This window comes from Erythranthe guttata, chromosome 5 (assembly GCF_056151865.1).
Source record: "Erythranthe guttata isolate IM_541 chromosome 5, IM_541, whole genome shotgun sequence".
Lineage (NCBI taxonomy): Eukaryota > Viridiplantae > Streptophyta > Magnoliopsida > Lamiales > Phrymaceae > Erythranthe > Erythranthe guttata.
Window position 1 is genome coordinate 2,998,281 of NC_142537.1, and position 19,037 is coordinate 3,017,317.

General features: G+C 35.2%; 2 protein-coding genes across 2 annotated transcripts; both read left to right on the top strand.

Annotated features, from left to right (window-relative positions):
- The first annotated feature begins 6,191 nt into the window (after nt 1-6,191).
- On the top strand, nt 6,192-10,123 carry BRL2 (BRI1-like 2). The gene has a single exon (XM_012990672.2). It carries the CDS (start codon nt 6,496-6,498, stop codon nt 9,931-9,933), a length of 3,438 nt encoding a protein of 1,145 aa, XP_012846126.2. The 5' UTR covers nt 6,192-6,495; the 3' UTR covers nt 9,934-10,123.
- Nucleotides 10,124-13,752: 3,629 nt separating this feature from the next.
- On the top strand, nt 13,753-18,149 carry LOC105966190 (golgin family A protein (DUF1664)). Its single transcript, XM_088818567.1, has 11 exons — nt 13,753-13,898; nt 14,722-14,855; nt 14,991-15,072; nt 15,748-15,818; nt 16,151-16,252; nt 16,356-16,445; nt 16,679-16,753; nt 16,851-16,883; nt 16,985-17,065; nt 17,535-17,597; nt 17,702-18,149. The coding sequence occupies exons 1-11, from the start codon at nt 13,844-13,846 to the stop codon at nt 17,849-17,851; spliced, it is 936 nt and encodes a 311-aa protein (XP_088674693.1). The 5' UTR covers nt 13,753-13,843; the 3' UTR covers nt 17,852-18,149.
- The last annotated feature ends 888 nt before the right edge of the window (nt 18,150-19,037 follow it).

Sequence of the window (19,037 nt, forward strand, 5' to 3'; positions counted from 1 at the left end):
CGAGCCGGATTTATTATTATTTTTTATTATTTTTTATTTTTTATATGTTATTTTTATTTAAATAATGTATAATAATATAAAATATTATAGAAATAAATACAAATATTAAAAAATATATATAATCACAATTTAGTTTTTATTTTGTATTTTTTTAAAATAATTTTTAATAATAAAATAATAATTAAAAAATATTAAAAAAAAAAAAAAAAAAAAGAGATTGGGCTCGAGCTCGAGCTCGACAAAATTAACACGAGCTCGAGCTCGAGCCAAAAAAAGAAGAACTCGACGAGCTCGAGCTCGACAAAATAGATTCGAGCTCGACAAAATAGACTCGAGCTCGAGCTCGATAAAATAGACTCGAGCTCGAGCTCGAGCCAGCCAAAAGAGACGAGCTCGGCTCGTTCACACCCCTACTCACATCTATTGATTCAGCTTTTTTTATTACTAAAATTGAATTTCATACTGAAGTGTGTTATTTTGAATTTTTTTAGTTAAAATATTAATTCTGGTTTCTCTAAAATACATAAAGAAAAACTTTCATTTGACTTAGCTTTCTACTTAAAATAAATAAAGAAAATTGAATTATATATGTAGCACGGACACGGAAACAGTGATATGGAAAAATGGCATGTTCCGAAAATGGAGATACGAGAACTTGAGAAAAACGTGTAAATATTAAAAGTATAGGGATAATCTATATATTTTCTACATAAACATATATAAGTTTTTATTTAATTATATATATATATATATATATATGATCAAATTACGAAAAAATCCCTCATGTTTGGATAATTACATCTACCCCCTCAACAATGAATCTTCTTACATCTCCACCCTTATGGTGCCAAATTCACCATGATCATCTACATTCAGTGGAATGTTCTCTAGTTTGAACTCGTTTTGTGCAAAAGTACAGTTTCTAATGCACCACAATCTGATATATACAAGCCAAAAAACACATCTTATGATCATCTAGCTTCAAAATGCGGAGCTCGAATGAGATAAAACGGGTTCAAAATTGAGAATATTTCATATAATTTAGAAGATTCCACTAAATTTGAAACCGCAAGGGTGGACGTGTAAGAAGATTTATAGTTGAAGAGTGGTTGTAATTGCCCCAACAGGAAGGGATTTTCGTAATTTGACCACACCTCAGGGGGTGGTTGTAATTTACCCTAAATTTTAATATCAACTAGCAATTTTCAGTTCATCACTAAATCATTTAAATAATTTGGCAAACAACAAAAGTATTTGAAAATTGACAATTCAGACATGTTTCTAACTTTTAGAAATTGCAAAATGGTTCATAAGGTGTCCGATAGATGTTTTCGAGTTTATGCCCGTACTGCAGTGAAAAAAAAATAGATAAAATAGAAAAAGGAAATTACATAGACTAAATTTGAAATATATATTAGATATATATAATTGACAAAGAAAATAGGAATTTAATTGATTAATGGGTGGTCATAGCCAATCATTTGGATACTCCAAAAAAATTGATAGTGGGAAGTGAAATGAATGTCACATCGATCCTAAGGCGTGCCAAAAACAAAATTATGATTTTATGATACAAATTAGGTCTTCATTTTTCAAACGATAAAATGCTTTTTTTTTTTTACATCGAAAACCCCACCAACAATTATGTACATACCAAAAACACTCCCTTTTTACTTAAGAGGCTAGAGCCTAGAGTGTTCAATTGGTTACATTTTCAAATTCATTTTCATTTTTCTCAATATAATTTTATATAATTAAGAACTTCAAAATTTCAAGGCGTGCAATTATTGGACAAAGTCCAAAGTTTGATATGTTGTGTCATTTTGTCTAGGAGGAATTTTGACCACTTGAAAATATGGAGTAATTCATAAAAGTTTGTTTGACTCATCCAATAATTATTGGCGTGAAAAATAGGATTGCTTTCTTGATATATTATCATATGATTAATTATGAGGAAATTAGTGAAACAAAGTTCTGCATATATATAGTATTGAGATAATTATTCGTTTAATCATTAATTCTTGAAAGTAAAAATACATACTCTATTTTTTTCATTTATATATGAATAAATATCCAAAGATATGAAGTCTAATTAATAGAAGAAAGTCAAAGATTGACAATTGTTGTAGGAGAATCGCATTCGATGCTTCCAATAATTACAATTTTTTTGCAAAAACAATTTGTATACCTGCTTTTTTTGTTTTAATCAATTATATTGTAATATTGTATACTTGCATTCTTGTATATATATTAATCAACTGTATAATTGCATTTATGTATATTAATCAACTGTATATTGATCAATTGTATATTAATCAACTATAATTGCATTTTTTATAGCCAAACCATGAACTAACTTCTTGATCAACCGCATATTAATCAACCATACTTGCATTCTTGTTTTATACTCATTTTTTGATTTGTGAGCACACAACCTTTGTCAGGCCGGCAAGAAAAAACGAGTTCCCAAGGTTTCAACGCTGGAATCTGAACGATATAGCCGTGAAGCTACGGAAAAAAGGCAATAATCGACATCCGCAACAAAGATGTTATCAAGACAACGTCAGTCCCTTCGACTATAATTACAAATAGAGGCATATCTTAATTGATTCGTTACTTGCGTGATATATAGAAATGGGCAAAAAGGGAATGAAAAACATGTGAGGGGGTTCAACCAATTCATGGAATATTACATGGGCTTGTATACATATATAACCGGAAAAAATGGACCTAAACTTTGTAATTTTATATAATGAGGGGTTTTCCCCTCATTTTCCCAAATATCTTCTAAAATAAGACTTCCAAATATTTTGCAAATATAAATAAATAGAAAGGGGTCAAATACAAATTTCATCCCTCAAATTTGTGCCGATTTCACATTTGGCCCCTCATTTTTAAAAGTTCAACAATTTTAGTCATCATTTCCGTCAATTATCCATTAGTAATAACAAAATGTGCTCAAAACTACCTAACGGTAAATTGACGGAAATGACCAAAAGTGTTAAATTATTGAAATATGAGGGATCAAATGTGTTTTTCATGAACATTGGGGACCAAATGTGAAATCGATGCAAACTTGAGGGGTGAAAACTGGAATGTGGTTTTAGGTGCTATAGTGATATATAGTCCACAAAAGTCTTCACTCTTCACTATAATATTGGCAAACAACATTTAATTTTTAAACTCTTCTTTCATTATACCTTCCTCCCTACACTTTTAGTTATGAACCGGCTCATATATATATATATATATATATATATATATATATATATATATATATATATATATATATATATATATATATATATTATATATAGTAGATAACATTGAAAATTGATATATGTACATTTATATATCTACCAAGAAAACTGGTGGGGGCAGTAACCAGTTAAAAAGGTTGTACTTTAGTGTTGTGAATTGTGATCCAGTTTGGGTTTTGAATACAATAAAAAGTCTCTATATATAGATATATACAGAAAGTATGTATATTTATATAGTATTAATATAAAATTATAAAATTGAGGGGAAAAAATAAATAAATAAAAGTTATGAAGTAGAGGGTGGTGAGCATGATCAAAAGGGGGTAGAAAATTAGTTGGTGGAATTAAAAATAGAGCATCATCATCAACCCCTTAAGCTTTAAACACCATAGCTCATTGATGATTTTTCTTTTTTAATTCCTTTTCTTTTTCTTGTAGGCCAATTTTTTTTCTTTTTCACTTCACATCAACCCTATAATCTAATGTTATTAATATATTAATCGACAATCATCGATCAAAGGCTATTTTTTACGGTCAATGAGATGCTACAGTTGGTGAAAAATTCCGAGTGACTTTGCACCAAACATCTATATAGACGTCAGTGTGTTGGTATTATGTGTAGATTAAAAGTGTAGAATTATTCGATGTATCTATGATATGCCTAATTGAGCCAATTCCATAGGCCTACAATTTTTTTATTTACTGGGTCACGAGCCCAATATTGAAGACCACTACTACCGAGGCCCAATCACCTTTAAATAAGGTTTTGGTCCGACAATCTCAACTAGAAAAACTTCAGCCCAATCAAGCTGGTATAAATAAAGGTTTGAACTCATTTCTTAAGGTACGTTCTATCATTCACAAGTATTCTAGAGTGCTTATTCTCTCTACCATCTCCACGATCCGTACATCTGACTTGAGCATCGGAGGGGTTTCCGCCGGATCAACCCCCGGCTTAGTTCACGTGTGTTAATTTCGCAGGAATCTCAGGATCATCAAATTGGCAAGCTACTGATCCGCTTTGCTCTCCTAGCTCGTTTACCACACTACCCCAGATGATCTAAGTAATTAGCATCATCAATCTATATGATTTTATAACCGTGTGCACATTTATTGCCGAATAATGAAGAAATGAAAATTAACTTTGATTCGGCCACAAAAATCACAGTTATTTTTATGGTACACCAGATCACGGACGGACTTAGGAGTTTTTTGGTGGAAGGGCTAAAATGTGGTTGTGAATACAAATATGTTTATCAGTTTATGTGCTTAAGTGTACAAAATTCAAATTTCGGAGGAACCAAAGTTTATAAATTAATAGAAAAAAAAAAAAAAAAAAAAAAAAACCCGAGTCTCCACATGGATCCGCCCCTGCACCCGGTAATATCGAATGAATTTTTACTATTGATCTAGACAAAATCGATATAGCGTAGTATAAACCCAAAAGTAACTGAACTGACATCAGCACAGATTTTTCTCTCTCTCTCTCTCTCTATTCCTAATTGGAGGGAACATTCTCACGCTTCTTGACAGAAACTGACTCTCTGGGATCAAACACTAGAAATCTTTATTTATTTCTTTTATTTTTATTATTATTTTTTTTCATCGGCAAAAAGTTTGATATGAAAAACAAACCTTAGTCTTTGGTGGTGGGCCTTCTTCTTCTTTGACCAACTCTCATGTCTATCGTTTGTCCATAAGATTTGCTTTAAACATCATTATCTTTATTAACATATTTGCTCTCCTATATTCTTATTCTTTTCTCCTATATATATATATATATATATATATATATATATATATATATATATATATGTATATATGTGAATGGAATTTATTTTTTTGTTTGATAACTTGATATTTAAGTGTTAATCAGGTTATGAACAAATGGTGAGAATTAATCATCAAACTAATTAAGGATCTGTTGAACTAAACTTATTTTAAATAATTGAAAGATTCGTGGGTATGATAAGATATTTTAAGAACTGATAAACTATTATGTTTTCTATTAGCTTAAATTTAAAAAAAAAAAAAAAGATTTTTGGAAAAGCTTATAAGCTCTTAAATATCTTATAAATTCCCTTTAACAGCTAATAGGCTTAGCCAAACACTCTCCAAGTCTATTAAGATGAGATCAAGGATGAATTTTTAATATTGTTGGATCCCCTCATTTTCGAATTTTATTATGTGATTATGAAGAAATAATTATTCATTAAGAGTAAACTGTAAAAAATACCCCTGTGCAATCTTCAAATAGCAAAAACCTCTCTGTGATAAATAAACTAGCAAAACCCCCCTATGCAATTATTTATATAGCATATTCAGCCCATTATTCATTTGAGTGTTGACTTGATATAAAAAAACACAAGTACCCCCGGATTTTACAAAATAAATTCTTATATTTTTTAAACATTTTAATTATTTTATTTTATTTTATTTATATCTTAGTTATTATTCTATTTTTGTTATCAGATAATTTATGTATATATTTTAAATCATCCCTACATTAAAACAAAACTTAAATTCCATTATTACGTATTTTTTTATGTTGTACTTAAAAAAACCTATGCTTAATTTGATTAACAAATTTTTAATATTTTTTCAATTTAATTGTTTATTATTTTTTAAAAATATTTTAAATTCTTGAACAATCAAATTAAAAAGAACATATAAATACATTGTGAGAGTCAATTTTGTCATTTCACGTTCAAAAAACAACTACCAGTCGTGCATCCGGCGAGTGAGTCACACGAAAGTTAACCAAGAGGGTTTCTGCCTTTGACTAAATTTCATAGGGGACTTTTGATAGTTTATTTATTACAGGGATTTTTTGATATTTGGAGATTACACGAAGTACCTTTTACAGTTAAATTTAAAAACACTACTTTCAACTTTTAAACGCACAAGTGAAAAATTGGAGAAAGATTCAAGCGAGATGTAATTTATTATTTTCTTTCACTTTTAACCCCCCCAAACTTTAAATATTCCCATTCATTCCACCATCCCACTTTCCCTCCTTTTTCTCAATATACAAACATATATTGCAATCTCTCTAGGAACAAAACTTTTCTTCCTAAAGCTCACACTCTCACTCTCCTTTGCACAAAAGCAAAATTCTCATCATTTTCACCACTCTCTTTCTCTCTCCCCTTACTTTCTCTCTCATTCCATCTTTTACACACACAACACACACAAACAAATCCCTCCTTGAGTTCATCTTCTCTCTTCTCCTGCAATGGAGATAAAGATGGCACTTCTCCATATTACTCTAATATTACTATCAACAACCTCTCTCGACCACGTTTTCTCCATCGAACAAGGAAAGAATTCCATAAAAACCGACGCGTACGCCCTTTTATCATTCAAGAAAATGATTCAAAACGATCCAAACGGAGCCTTATCCGACTGGCGGCCGGGCAAAGATCCATGCACGTGGCACGGCATCACCTGCACCACCACCACCACCAACAACATTAGAAGAGTAACATCCCTCGATCTCGCCCAATCAAATCTCGTCTCCCATTCGATCTCTTTCGCACCCTTCTCTTCAATGGACATGCTAAACTCCCTAAATCTCTCCGCAAATTCGTTCACTATAAACGCCACCACTTCTTTACTCCAAATCCCTTATAGCATAAAGCAACTCGAGCTCTCTTTCTCGGGTCTTTTAGGTCAAATCCCGGAGAGTTTATTCTCCAATTGCCCGAATCTCGAATACGTCAATCTTGCGTTCAACAACATAACCGGTTTTTTACCGGAAAATCTTTTTCTCAACATCGATAAGTTGAAGTATCTCGATCTCTCTTACAACAATATAACCGGTTCGATATCGGATTTAAGAATCGAAAAGTGCAGTTCTTTGTCGCGACTCGATTGGTCGGGGAATCAAATCACCGGATCTTTACCACCGTCTTTCTCAAACTGCACGAGCCTCAACGAATTAATTATGCCGGAAAATTCTCTCTCCGGCGAAATTCCAGTGGCTTTCGGTGAACTTAAAAGCTTGCAAAGATTGGATCTTTCTCAAAACCATCTCACCGGTTGGATCCCCTCCGAATTGGGCAATGTGTGTGGCTCACTCGTGGAACTCAAATTATCGAAAAACAACATTACGGGCACGATTCCCATTTCGTTTTCTTCGTGTTCTTGGCTCCAAATTCTTGATTTGTCGAGCAATAATTTAACGGGCCCTTTTCCTGATTCGATTCTTTCGAGCTTATCGTCTTTGGAGAAGCTTCTACTAAGCAGCAATCGGATTTCGGGTGGGCTTCCGTCTTCGATTTCGTTCTGCAAGAAACTGAAGGTAGTCGATTTTAGTTCTAATATGCTTTCGGGGAATATTCCACCAGATATATGTCCCGGGGCGGTGTTGCTCGAAGAGCTGCGAGCACCGGATAACGCTCTTTCCGGACAAATCCCGCCGCAGTTATCTCTCTGTTCGGAGATGAGGATTATCGATTTCAGCATTAATTATCTCAACGGTTCGATTCCGGTTGAGCTTGGGAATCTTGGGAATCTCGAGCAGCTAATAGCGTGGTACAATGGGCTGGAAGGGAATATTCCGGCGGAGTTGGGGAAGTGCAAGAAACTGAAAAATCTGATACTGAACAACAACCGTTTGAGCGGTGGAATCCCGACGGAGCTTTTCAATTGTGGGAACATAGAGTGGATTTCGCTCACCAGCAACCGGATCGGCGGCGAGATTCCGGCGGAATTCGGGCTGCTGACGAGGCTGGCGGTTCTGCAACTAGGGAACAATACCTTGAGCGGGGAGATTCCGAAGGAGTTGGCCGGCTGCACCAGCTTGGTTTGGCTGGACATAAACAGCAACCAGCTCAGCGGCGAGATCCCGCCGCGGCTGGGGCGGCAGATCGGAGCGAAGGCGCTGACCGGAATCCTCTCCGGCAACACGCTGGTGTTCGTCCGGAACGTCGGCAACTCGTGCAGGGGCGTCGGCGGGTTGCTCGAGTTCGCCGGAATCCGGCCGGAGAGGCTGCTGCAGGTGCCGTCGCTGCGGAGCTGCGACTTCACACGGATGTACTCCGGCCCGGTTCTCAGCCTCTTCACCCGGTACCAAACCCTAGAGTACCTCGACCTTTCCTACAATCAGCTCCGCGGCAAAATCCCCGACGGTTTCGGCGAGATGATTGCCCTGCAAGTTCTTGTCCTCTCCCACAACCAGCTCTCCGGCGAGATTCCGGCGGCTTTAGGACAGCTTAAAAACCTCGGAGTTTTCGACGCATCCCACAACAGACTACAGGGGCACATCCCGGATTCATTCTCCATGCTGTCGTTCCTTGTTCAGATCGATCTCTCGTATAACGAACTCACCGGCGAGATTCCGTCAAGAGGACAGCTCAGCACGCTCCCGGCGACTCAGTTCGCCAATAACCCGGGTCTATGTGGTGTTCCGTTGGCGGAGTGCCAGTACAACGACAACCAACAAAGCTCGTCTGGCGATAAACAAGTCCAGAAAGCTGCGTCCGCAGCTTCGTGGGCTAATAGTATAGTAATGGGCATACTCATCTCCGTAGCTTCGGTCTGCATTCTAATCGTGTGGGCCATAGCAATGCGCGCACGAAGACGAGAGGCCGAGGGGGCCAAAATGCTCAGCAGCTTAAAAGCGTCACAAGCGGCCACGACGTGGAAAATTGAGAAGGAGAAAGAGCCTCTGAGCATCAACGTAGCCACTTTCCAACGGCAACTAAGGAAATTGAAGTTCTCTCAATTGATAGAGGCGACAAACGGCTTCTCCGCCGCCAGCATGATCGGCTCGGGCGGATTTGGGGAGGTCTTCAAGGCCACACTGAGGGACGGATCCTCTGTGGCGATCAAGAAACTCATTCGTCTGAGCTGTCAGGGCGATCGCGAGTTTATGGCCGAGATGGAGACACTTGGCAAGATCAAGCACAAGAATCTCGTCCCTTTATTAGGATACTGCAAAATCGGCGAGGAGAGGCTTCTAGTTTACGAGTTCATGGAATACGGGAGTTTAGAAGAAATGCTACACGGTAGACAAAGGGGTAAAGACAGACGAATCTTGAGTTGGGAGGAGAGGAAGAAGATAGCTAGGGGTGCGGCCAAAGGGCTATGCTTCCTCCACCACAATTGCATCCCTCACATTATCCATCGAGACATGAAATCGAGCAATGTATTGCTTGATAACGAAATGGAGGCAAGGGTGTCGGATTTCGGAATGGCGAGGCTTATCAGCGCGCTCGACACTCATCTGAGTGTCAGCACGCTGGCTGGCACTCCGGGGTATGTACCCCCGGAGTATTACCAGAGCTTTAGATGTACGGCTAAGGGGGATGTTTATTCGTTCGGGGTGATACTATTGGAGCTTGTGACGGGGAAGAGGCCGACGGATAAGGAGGATTTCGGGGACACAAATTTGGTGGGGTGGGTGAAGGGTAAGGTGAGGGAAGGGAGGGGTACGGAGGTAATTGATGTGGAGTTGGTTGAGGTGAGGAAGGGTGTTGGTAGTGATGTGGATGAGGTGGAGGAGGTGAAGGAGATGGTGAGGTACTTGGAGATTACGTTGCAGTGCGTCGACGATTTTCCGTCGAAACGGCCTAGTATGTTGCAGGTGGTGGCGATGTTGAGGGAGCTTGGTGGCGGCGGCGGTGGCGGCGGTGGTGGTGGTGGTGGAGGAGGAGGTAGTAGTGGTTGAAAAAAAATGTTGCATCCTCTGTTGCATTGTATTGATTAGTGAAATGTGTACACTTTTATGAAATGGAATGTGATGGTGGTGTTGTCTGTGTTTATTATTATTGATATTATTTTATTTTATTTTTGTTGATTTTTGGATTGTTAAATGGTAAGGTGTAATATTTGATGCACTGTTTGAATGATTTTATTTAGGCTGCGGCTATATGCAAGACTAATTTCACTTGTGCAAGACTAAATTAAAATTTTCAATGTACAAATACTATAATACCCTTATTTATTAAAAAAATAAAAAAATTTCAAATATGCAAGACAAAAAATTCAAAAACACAAAAAACCCTATCACAAGACCACAAAACCACAAGACCAACTCTCATCTTCTCCATCTTCCAAAACCCACAAGACCTTTCTCCTCCCTCCTCCATTAACCCACAAAACCTTGAAATTCAAAATCATCAAAACTCAACAAATCTTACAAATATGGCAAGTACGGAGTCAGAAGACATCAAAATAGAAGATTATACGATGGAAGAACCCAAGAATGTATGCATTTATGGGTTATTTAGCTAGAATATCGATTTTCGAAAAAAAATCTCGCGCAAACGAATTCGACATGTACAGGTCGAATTTTACAGGTAAAAATCGACATGTAGATGTCGATTTTGAGGTATAAAATTCGACATTTAGATGTCGATTTTGGGGTATAAAATTCGACATTTGAATTTGTGCTATAAATTCGACATGTCAATGTCGATTTTTACCTATGAAATTCGACGCTTAAGTGTCGATTTGTAGCATAATTTTTCGACACCTTGGTGTCGATTTTTGTTTTTTTCTCATTATTTGCATTTGGTCTTACATGAGAAAAAAAAGCCAATTTAATTTATGGGCATACTTGTCATTCCATCTTAATAAAATAGAATCTTTTGGAATCTTTCTTTAATTTGGTCTTGCACAAGTGGAATGAGTATTGCATATAGCCGCAGCCTTTTATTTATTTATAACTTTTTTTGTCTCGGAAGTATTTAATGAATTTAAATGGCCTATGATACTATGTGCTGTAAGTATGTGACACAGATACGGAAACGGTGAGATGCCAAAACCATAATATGAATGGAAACCACATAACCCAAAAATGGGGATACGGAAAATTTGGAAAAACATGTGAATATTAAAATTATAGGGGTATATTTATAATATATAAATATATATAAGTTTTTATTTATATAATTTTTTTTATATATATTTTCATATAAAGATATTCAAAATAAATTTATTATTCTATCAACTATCAATTTGCAATTGACCATTAAATTGCGTAAATAATTATGGAAACATAAAAAATATTTGAAAATTTTGCTATTTAAACATTTTTAACTTTTTAGAAATTGCAAAATGGTCCATAAGGTGTCTGACAAGTGTTCTCGACTGTCCGATACAAAACAAGTTCAAAATGCGAAAACATTAAAAGTTGAAGTTTCCGTGCTATATATTTTAGTAACATCAAAATCATAAGCTCTGTTTCTTGAAAAGATTGTGGCCGTTCTGAGGAGAATCTACAGTTTCCTAACCAAACAACATAATTTATAGTTTCTTCTTTCATTCATCTTCTTCTTGAAGGTCTTTTATACCTTTAAGGCTTTAACTAAATAAAAAAAATGTTGGTCAAATTTATAATTTCTAGAAGCTGGTGGGATAATTTGATAAGTCGGCCAAAGTCTTTGTACTAAAATGAATTTCCCCTAAATATTCAGGCTTAATTCCACTTTGCACCCTTGAAATGGAGTCTTTTGGCACTTTGCACCTTGAAAAAATAATAACAACACTTTGCACCCTCAAAACACAATAAATTATTCGCAATGCACCATGAATTGAATAAGGCGGCAGTTATATGCAAGCCCATTTTTTTATTAGTTCAAAACCACATAAATGAGTTTATTAGTTCAAGCCCGTAAATTAATCTAATTTTATTACATCAAGACCAAAGATGACAAATATACTCTTATCCACAAATAATACTCAAATACAAATAAATCTTATTTTTAATTTGTTCAAGATCAAAAATCAAAAAAAAAAAAAAAAAAAAAAAAGAAATATCACGACTGCCAAATATTAATCTATGCTAAATATGTATGAATGAACATTAATCTATGCTTATTTCTTGTTGGGTTGCAATGATTTGGCCGATTTTGGAAAAATAATTGAGATTGAAATTGGTTTTTTTATTTATTTTTTGTTGGTTTCTCAAATCAGTTTATCCAAACCGATTTTGTACACGAAAATCGGCGTCATAATGCCGATTTTTGTTAACCAAATCGGCGACACAACGTCGACTTTACAAGTCAAAATCGGCGTTCTAATGTCGATTATTGAGTACAAAATCGGTTTTCGAATACCGATATTTTTTGATTTTTTTTAAAATAATACATTATATATTTGGTTAATTAATATTTTTTAAATATTTGAAACGAAAATGTTTATCACCATTCGGTGGCGTCTACCACTCCTTTAACACAATCGAGTAGAGTTTTTCGTATCTCAAATATTTATTCGTTAGATAATTCATTTGAATAATCCTCCATCAATCCCCTAGGTTGATGCACGAGAGTATGAGAAAACGGTCATAAAAAAACACAGATAAATCGGTATTTAAAAACCGAATTTTGTAGTACAAGTCGGCATGACAATACCGATAATACAAAAACAAATCGGTGTTGTCATGCCGATTTTTACTACAAAAATCTGTTTTTAAGTACCGATTTTTATTAAAATAATCGGAATGTGGTTACCGACTTTAGTAACAAAAATCGGTATTTGCAGACCGATTTTTGGTATCGTCGAATTTTTTTCCCAACAAAAAAAAAACGACCCAAAAGCAAAAATAAACGGTTAAAACATATTTCATTTTGTTCTCCACCCTCGTAAACCACCATATCATTGTTTTCTGGTTCCATCGTGAATGTTTGGTATGTATTTGATAATTTTGGTGTGTAGGATTTCTTGGTGGGTTTGTGAAGAAGAAGAGTTTTAAGTCGTGAAATAAGGAAGAGGGGTTTCTGGATTTATGTATTTTATTTGGTCTTGCACAAAGGAAATGATTTTTTTTTAATGTTTTGTGTTTTTTATTTGATTTTAAATTTCGTTAAGGGTAAATTAGTATTTTTATGTTGGAGGTCTTGAACTAATAAAAAAATGGGTTTGCATATAACCGCCGCCATTGAATAATAAAGACAATTTTTTTTTTCTTCCAGGATGCAAAATACAAATTAAATTGTTATTTTCTTCAACCTTCAAATACGGAAAAAATAAAAAAAATCACATCGAATTATTGAAAAAACTATATTTTCTTACAAAATAAAATAAAATAAACTCTTATCACTAAACTACTCGATCGATGAATCTATTATTGTAATTTTTTGAAATATTAGGTATACAAATTTGGAAGAAAATACGATTTTAAAATTACTTGATAACGAAATAGCTTAAGAATATTTTTTTTCGTAAAATATTATTTTTCTGATAAAAAATATAATTGTTAAATATGTTGATGAGATGTATGTTTATTTTTGCAATTTATAGTTTCAATATGATTGATGTATACAAAAATTTGATTTGACATTTGGCGTTAAAAAAACATACGAACTAAAATTATTAAATTACCTTTATTAGTTTTAAGAATTCATTTGGGATGCGTATGCATTTATGCATTATTTATTGTGTTTTGAGGATGTAAAGTGTCAAAATATTATATTTCAAGGGTGCAAAGTGAGATTAAGCCAAATATTCTGGCTTCCTTGAATAATTTTTTTTTCCCTTTTCTATTAAATGATCATTTTTCCCCAAAAAACCCAAGTCATGTTACTATTCTACAAGAGAGGAAAGTTGAACCGTTCCAGTAAAGTAAAAACTCAACCATGGCGATGCAGACTGGCGTCGCCGCCTCAAAGGTCCTCATTCTCGTCGGCGCAGGTTCTCCCTTCCTCCCTCCCTCCTCCCTCCTTCCTATGTGTATATATGCGCGCGCGTGTGTATGTATATATGTGTGTGTGTGGGTCGTGTGCGCCTGTAATTTATCTGTATAGGCAGAATCGCTTCTGTTCGATTTTTTTTATTAGGTTATCGGATTGAACTTAGCTTATGTCTTCGAGATTTGAAATTGATAGCTTAATCTGTTATACATGGCGATGATTGATTATGTTTTTGAAGTCCTTTTAAGGATTGGAAATCGTACTATGAAAATTCAAATTCAATATCTGTATCCCCTTTTCATCTGTAGTCGAGAGAAGCTCGCGTGTAGATAAGTATATGAATTCGGAATTAATTCTGTAGGCTGCACTTTGAACTTGAAAAATTGGGAGCAGGTGAACTATGATTACTTATCAGTTAATGGTTGTTCTTGGAAGTAATTGGGATGTTCGATAGAACTATGCGTCGTCGTGTTTTTCTAATTTGATATCTTGCAATTTCTCGTATTTAATTTGTGAAGTAACTGAATCATCGTTTTTCAAGATTTAAATCGACTCTTGATTTCACGATAAAAGCCCAATCGTCCTTTTACCGACTATTCCGTCGTACCGTAATTGACAACGTATGTCCTCGCTCAAAGTACAACAGGGTAACATAGGTGTTCTTAATTAATCACGAGAGTTTGTTATGAGTGGGAACGGGTATTTACAGCTAAAAGTGAAAGAGATCGTGCAAAAAATCATTTATCTGGTGCATGCTTTGTCTGGATGTATTTCGAGTTTCGTAAAATAAAGCAACGAGTTCCGTTTATATTGGTTCTGAGCAGGTGTAACTGGATCTGTCATTTTGAGGAGCGGACAGTTGTCGGATTTGCTGTCTCATCTTCAAGATTTGATAAAAAGATTAAATGAAGCTGAAACATCACCTGGGAAATACGATGCCGCTCTTCTAGCAGCTCAGGTAAGAAAAACATCGAAGATGTGATTTACTAGTTCAGTTAAATTGTTGGCTGTTTTACATTTTATGTGGCACAAAGACTAAATGCACATGGATTCACTGCTTTCTTTTGTTTCCCCGTAAATTTTGTTCTTTCAGGTTCGGCAATTGGCTAAAGAGATCAAGGAGTTGAGTTTATCCAATCCCGTTACCATTTTCAATGGGAATTCATCCTCCAGTGGTATGTGATAAATAATTATTGCATTAAATGTTGCAGTGCATTAAATTCGTATTGTACCAGACATTAGAAACCTCGTTTTGGCTAGGATTTGAAGCACCTTCAAAATTTATGATTAAAATCTTCCACTCAGATGGTCACATGTATGCAATTCAAGATACTTATTGAAAAGCGTAATTGGTCCTAAATACATCTGTGTATTCTTATGCAACCATGTGACTATTCCTGAAGATGGTTATTCTTGTGTTAACTGAAGAAATGGTTTAATAAAGTTCTTCAAATAATAATAATATTGTAATAAATAAATCGGGGTCTCTGTTTTTAGTTCTATATCAAAGACCATAAAATTTCAACTTAGTAGAAAAAATGTCTGGCGAACTTCGGATTCAGTTGTACTTGGGTCTATCAAAACCATCTTATCAGGCCATTAAACCTTAAAGAATCTAAGCAGACAGTTCTCTGAAATTTCGGGCAGATTATGGATCCAAACTGCAAATAAGACCTTTCTTTAGAGGCTTTTTGGGTTTTTTATCCCATAGAATTAGTGTGGTAAAGAACAATGTCACATTTTTATGGCTGGTCCCTTTTTTTTTTTTTTTTTTTTTTTTTTTATCAACTTCAACATTATTTGAACGGATTATATGGCAATGAATTTTACAATTTATCTGGTTTCAACAGGAAGTTATGCTTCATATATATTGCCTGCAGCAGCTGTGGGTGCAGCGGGATACTGTTACATGCGGTGGAAGGCAAGATTTTAGTGCTCACGCTTGAGCCATTTTAGCCTTTTAACTACAGAATTAGTGATTTGTTGCAAAAATAGCAGTTACTCCATTGCCATGATTATTTAAATGCCAATTTTCTCTGTATATAACTCAAGACGGTTTACAGAAGCTAGCATTTGGCCGAATACTTTTTCAATTTTGAAGCATTTTCTCAAATATGTTGCAGATAAATCAGAAAGCAATTCTAATAAACCAAATCTTGTTTTTTTTTCCCCCGGTTTGTTTGAGGGAATCATTGTCCATGGACAAATAAATTATTTATTTCTTCTTTATTTTGTTATTTTTTCGCTCTGCAGGGATGGTCATTCTCGGATGTTATGTATGTTACCAAGAATAATATGGCAAACGCTGTTGCATCAGCGTCGAAGCAGTTAGACCATGTTTCAGAAGCATTGGCTGTAAGTAAATAAAAAAAACGTATTTAATCCTTTCTTTTCCGTTGTTACTTCTTCAAAAGTATTCTGTTTCTTAGATATTCACTTCGGCTTCTATCGTTTGCAGTCGACAAAGAGACATTTAACAAAGAAATTGGAAAACCTGGATTGGAAACTGGACGAGCAGAGGGAAATATCTAAATTTATCTGCAATGATGTAAGTAGTAGCATTACCTGTCCTCAAAATGGCATATTTACGACGACCAAATATATTATTGTTTCCTCGGATCATGCTCACCATTTTGTTAGTTGTTTTTATGATTTTCACGAGCATCGAAAATTACTGTAGTATCATATGCCTTGTTCGTTAGTGCAAAGAAGCTTGGGTTCATCATTTTTTCTCATTCTAAATGCAGAATATGCTTTCTAATACTTATGTTGATAATGCAGGTTACTGAAGTGAAATCGAATCTTAACCAAATAGGATTCGACATCGGGTTGATTCATGAGATGGTATCTGGCTTGGTAAGTTATAACAGTTTCGTAAATCCAAATCTTTTCAATGTAAATTAAGACACTACTGACTTATCTGTCAAACCATTTCAAAATTATTTGACTTCAGGAAGGAAAAATTGAGCTTCTTGAAAGTAAGCAGGTAATGTTCATGATTATCTGTTTGTATATCTCAATTAATAAAAAAAACATTACTAGGCAATATGCGGTTTTCTTTACATGCGTATATATTATTGCATGCAGGATATGACTAATTCGGGGCTGTGGTATCTCTGCCAAGTGGCTGGAAATATTAAAGACGATAAGAGTTCGAAAATTATCCAGGTCATTGTTCTTTTTAACATCATTCTTGACATTCTGCTTCCGTACTTTGTGTGGAAAATGTGAAATTTTTTGGTGCATGTCAGCTTTAGCTTTAAAGCATTGCCCTTGGAAAATGGGAATATGCTTGTAAAATCGGCAATTTGATGATAAAATTGCTCGAGAGGAGATAATTTCGTTGGGGTTCCCGTAATTTGGCGACTTACAATCAACTAAGAAGTTCAACTGCAATTTTAGTCTCTTAACTATAGGAGATGTGCCGTTAAGTTTATTAATGGCATTTCAGAGAATAATGTCAAAAATTACAAATATCATATTTGAAAATTAATCACATAATATTTTTATTTTACATGAGAATAAGCTAAACCAGCTATCGGTTCAACGACCTGTGGCTATGTCTACATGTAACCGACTTTAAAAATTGCGGTTTCTTAATTTCACCCAAACTAGAAGCTGTTTTCGTATGTGGCAGGATGTGGGAGCGAAGCTAATAGACAACAAGTCAACTGCAGTTCCAGGAGGAGGGGGTGCAAAGGTAAGTTCGTTGATTTATTTATTATTTATTTATTTATTTATTTTTTTAATATTTTGTTTAAAATTTCTCCGGTTGACAATGTACACGAATAAATAATTATCCAGGGTCTTCAGTTCATCGTTGGAAGCGACGAACCAAGCAAATTACAGAAAAGTTTTTCAAGTGTGGATGCAAAAGATGCTTCTGCTGCAAAAATGAGAATTCACCGCTCTTTTCCTGTTGGCCTATCTTTTGCCCGAGATATTGTAGGCTAAGGTTCGTGATTTCGCATTTGGAATGATTCTTTTTTTCCGATTAAACCCCCATCAACAGTTGGGCATTCATTTCATTGCCTGAAATAAATAGGGGATCATATATTTGGTTAACGCTGATAATCAGCTCAGAGAAAAATTACTCTGGTTTTGGATTTGCTTGGGGCTCAATTGTTTTTTTATGACATAATATATATATATATATATATATATATATATATGCTTGTGAATATGATACATCAATTGTTGTTCATCAGCACAACACTGTTAATATAATATGTGTACTACATTCCTTTTTCAATATTGGGCTTTGGCAATGTGCTATTTTTTTTTTATGTTTGTAGGGGCTTAAGTGCAAAATCTTAATTCTGGGAGGGGGCAAAGTGCCTAAAATAATGTCGAACTTCCAAAATGTCTTTCATATTGTAGGGCTGAAGGTCGGATGCAACATATCAGATCGGAATTAACCTTTCCGGAAAATTTTCATTTTTTTTCGGAAGTACAAAACTAATTTCAATTCCAAAATATTCGTAATCTAGAAATCCATTCCAATTCTAAAAGTTATGGAAATTTCGGAATTTCGGAAATCGCATAAGTTTTAACATTTCAAAAATAAGAATACCTACTTTCGCAAAAAAATAAAACTAAAACTATTAATATGATAAATTCTAATATTCAAGTAACTCCCGCCGCCATGGACATCGAAGTCACCGCCAATCCGCCACTACAGTCTTTCCTCCTGTTTGCCCAAATATCGAACTTCTAGCCATTAAAGCACACGGAAACTCCGGCGCCAAATCCAATCCCGCTGAGACTCCACCCCCCACACCGCTACACTCCACTGAAGAAAGCCTACCTACCTTGAAATTTACACCATAATCTACGAAGAGATGAAATTAAAGTCGACATGTGGATGAACCTCAAAGCCCGACGGGTCGATCTCAAGACCCGACCAGACACCGCACACATCATAAACCTCCAGAAGTGCGCACGACTTCGCGCGCGTTCATGCTTGACTTTGAAATTGACGATATTACCTTTCCAAATTACTCAAATCCGATGAGAATTTCCTGGATATATACCTCTGGGGCAAATTGCAACAAATTGTGTATTTTAAAGGGGAGTATCTCCTTTTCATATTTTTAGGGGGGAAGTGCTAAAGTGGCAATTTTTAATGGGGTGAAATGCT

What these genes read in the sequence shown, in the direction of transcription:
- BRL2 (XM_012990672.2), top strand. Translation starts at nt 6,496, where the DNA reads ATGGAGATAAAGATGGCACTTCTCCATATTACTCTAATATTACTATCA.
- LOC105966190 (XM_088818567.1), top strand. Translation starts at nt 13,844, where the DNA reads ATGGCGATGCAGACTGGCGTCGCCGCCTCAAAGGTCCTCATTCTCGTC. An exon ending in ATGTTTCAGAAGCATTGGCT is followed by an intron (nt 16,253 to 16,355) that starts GTAAGTAAATAA and finishes TATCGTTTGCAG; the next exon opens with TCGACAAAGAGACATTTAAC. An exon ending in AGCTTCTTGAAAGTAAGCAG is followed by an intron (nt 16,884 to 16,984) that starts GTAATGTTCATG and finishes TATTGCATGCAG; the next exon opens with GATATGACTAATTCGGGGCT.